The 2,532-nt window shown below is 50.2% G+C and overlaps 1 protein-coding gene across 1 annotated transcript in view; it reads right to left on the bottom strand.

The window, feature by feature from the left end:
* Positions 1 to 2,532, bottom strand: part of DCSTAMP (dendrocyte expressed seven transmembrane protein) — a 7,231-nt gene extending 4,699 nt beyond the window's left edge. Inside the window, exon 1 of the mRNA XM_011373278.1 lies at positions 1,706 to 2,532. Coding sequence (XP_011371580.1) covers positions 1,706 to 2,532 — 827 coding nt within the window. The remainder of the gene's footprint in view (positions 1 to 1,705) is intronic.

Here is a 2,532-nt window from a genome sequence, read left to right as displayed (position 1 = left end):
GCAGGAGGCGCAAGCTCAGGGCAACACACTGTCTTAGCTAATTAAGATCTTCATGGGTCTGTCCGATGGCACCGTTCTTTGGGTGGCGTGTTTAGAGCGGTGGTTCTCCATCTGGGCCACACATTAGAATTACTCGGGAGTTTTTACAAGTCTCTCACCCAGGCCTACCCCCCGCAACCCCAACCCCACCCCTGGTCTGGTTAGATCCAGGGCACCAAACCGAAGCACCCAGTTGGTTCCCTTGTTCACTTGTTCGGCTCCCCAGCGATGACAGTTTGCAGCCCCCCTGAGAGCTGCTGGCCTAGGAGGTCTTGCTTTCCAGAACCTGAGAATCCTGAGTTTCTCAACTCAGTGTGGCCTGTGATCCACCTATTTTGAATCACATGAAGTGCTTGTTAAAATTGCCCTCCTGTTTAAAACAGAGTCTCTGTGAATTGAAGCCTAAGGTTCTGTACCCACCCTGGGAATTCTTAACACACACTGAGGGTTGAAACCACTGAACAAAAGTGTAGCTGGTTCCATTTTTTCATGGGTGCTGTCAGGCACTAGCACCAGCTATACTATCTGGTCACTTAGGGACCCTTTTTTCAAAGACCATCCTCTTAAAAATGACGCTGGTGCATTGGGAGCCCTCTTGTGTTTGATAAGGAATAAAGATGCCAAGAAAAATGTTCTCACGCAGAGAAGGCACTCAAGTCTGCTCGCACAAGTCTGGGGAGAGAGGGAGTCAGGCCCTACACCTTCATGCCCAGTACTCCTACCTGAGAATCACTTCGTGTTCCACATCAGAGACCCCATTCCCACATTTCAGGGTCTGTTAACTAAGGCTGCTTAAACATGACCCTTCAAAGATATAAGATTCTACTCCCCCAAACCCGTGAAGGTGGCTTTACTTGGATAAAAAGAGACTTTGCAGATGTGCCTCAGTTAAGGATCTAGAGATGGAGAATTATCCTGGATTATCCTGGTGAGCCCTAACGCAATCACATGTACCCTGTAGGAGGGAGCCAGAGAGAGATTTACGCACGCTGGGAGAAGGCAGTGTGAAGACAGAAACAAAGATGGAGTGACACGGCCACAGCCACGGACGCCAACAGCCACCTGAAGGTGACGAAGCAAGGAGCAGCTACTCCCCTGGAGCCCGCAGGGAATGTGGCTCTGCCAGCACCACCTCGATTTCAGCCCGGCGATACTGACTTCAGACCTCTTACCCCCAGGACTATAAAAGAATAAATTTCTGTTGTTTTATGCCACCCAGTTTGTTACAGTAATTTCTTACAGTGGCCAAAGGAAACTAACACAGTGACCAAAAATTTTCAGAATGGTACACTGTCACTTCGGGACTTCAATTCAACCACCATTTGTTGGGCTCCTTCTACGTGCTAGGCACTGTAGCTCCATAGTGGGTAAGACACGGTCCTGCCTTGGGAGGGCCACGACCCCTCACAGGAGAGACCAGCAGACAGCCAGGGCATGCCACACCAAGAGCCTGTGAGTGCTTACCTCCCTGTGCAGTTTCAAGTGAACCTCCAGCGCTGGCAAGCCTTGAAAATGTTTGCTCACTGAGAAAATGAGCCGATACAGCAGAAAATCAATGGCGACAAACAGCACCCAGAAGTAGAGATGGGTAAGTATGGGGAGGAAAAACAGGCCCAGGTTCTTTCTTTCTTTAGGAGTCATCCAAAAAGAAGGGATGACAACATACTTCTTCCTTTCCTTCTTATTCAGCGGGAGGACGCAGGGCCTCTGTCGATGCCTCTCCCTTTCGTCAAATTGAACAAATTGTCTGGTGATGTAGACGTTTTCAAATTTCCAACCGCAAGGGTCCAAGTATCGCTTCAGGAAGAGACCAGTGCCGAGAAGCACCAGCAAAAGCCCCGTGAGAGCAAGGAGCTGCTGCCACAGCGAGGACAGCGCCTTGGTCGCTGTCACCGTCTGGTACAAGACCCCCAGGACTTTGCCTTTGGTGTCATTTAGCTGCGCCTCTAAGGCTTGGCTGGGACTTAAAAGAGAGACCTCCAGTGTCTGTTTCCAAGAAACAAGGTCATCAAGTAGACTTTGGTGAGTGGCGAGGCCATAAATCCACTGAAGTGCTTTAATATACCTTTCCAAAAGCGGAAAATGTATGGAAAAGCTCTTTGCCCTTAGGTTGCAGGTCATACTGTCCAGGAGACCTTGAAAGTTGTGAAAAATATTCTCCATGTGTCCAAAGATCACTACCCCTGTGCCGGCCGCAATCAGGGCATTCCTGCCTTCACGCAGACCGCAGGAGAGGAAGAAGAGAAGCACGAAACAGCGCACGTGCTTGGAACAGCACAGGAGGATGCACACGATCACCCAAGAGGTGGCGAAGACTGTGAATGGGGACAGAAGCCAGGAGAAGGCCACAGAGAGGAGGCCCGCCGAAACGGAAGCAACAGAACAGCAAGCTCCCAAATGCCGCATAAAGTCCATCCATCCAGAACTTCTTGGAGACACATACGTCTCCCAAAGACTTAGGAAGATATCGCTGACTGAGGTCCAGACACCCAT

The sequence above is a fragment of the Pteropus vampyrus genome, unplaced genomic scaffold, assembly GCF_000151845.1.
Source record: "Pteropus vampyrus isolate Shadow unplaced genomic scaffold, Pvam_2.0 Scaffold222, whole genome shotgun sequence".
Lineage (NCBI taxonomy): Eukaryota > Metazoa > Chordata > Mammalia > Chiroptera > Pteropodidae > Pteropus > Pteropus vampyrus.
The sequence above is the reverse complement of the archived record's forward strand: the minus strand, read 5'-3'. Positions and strand labels throughout refer to the sequence as shown.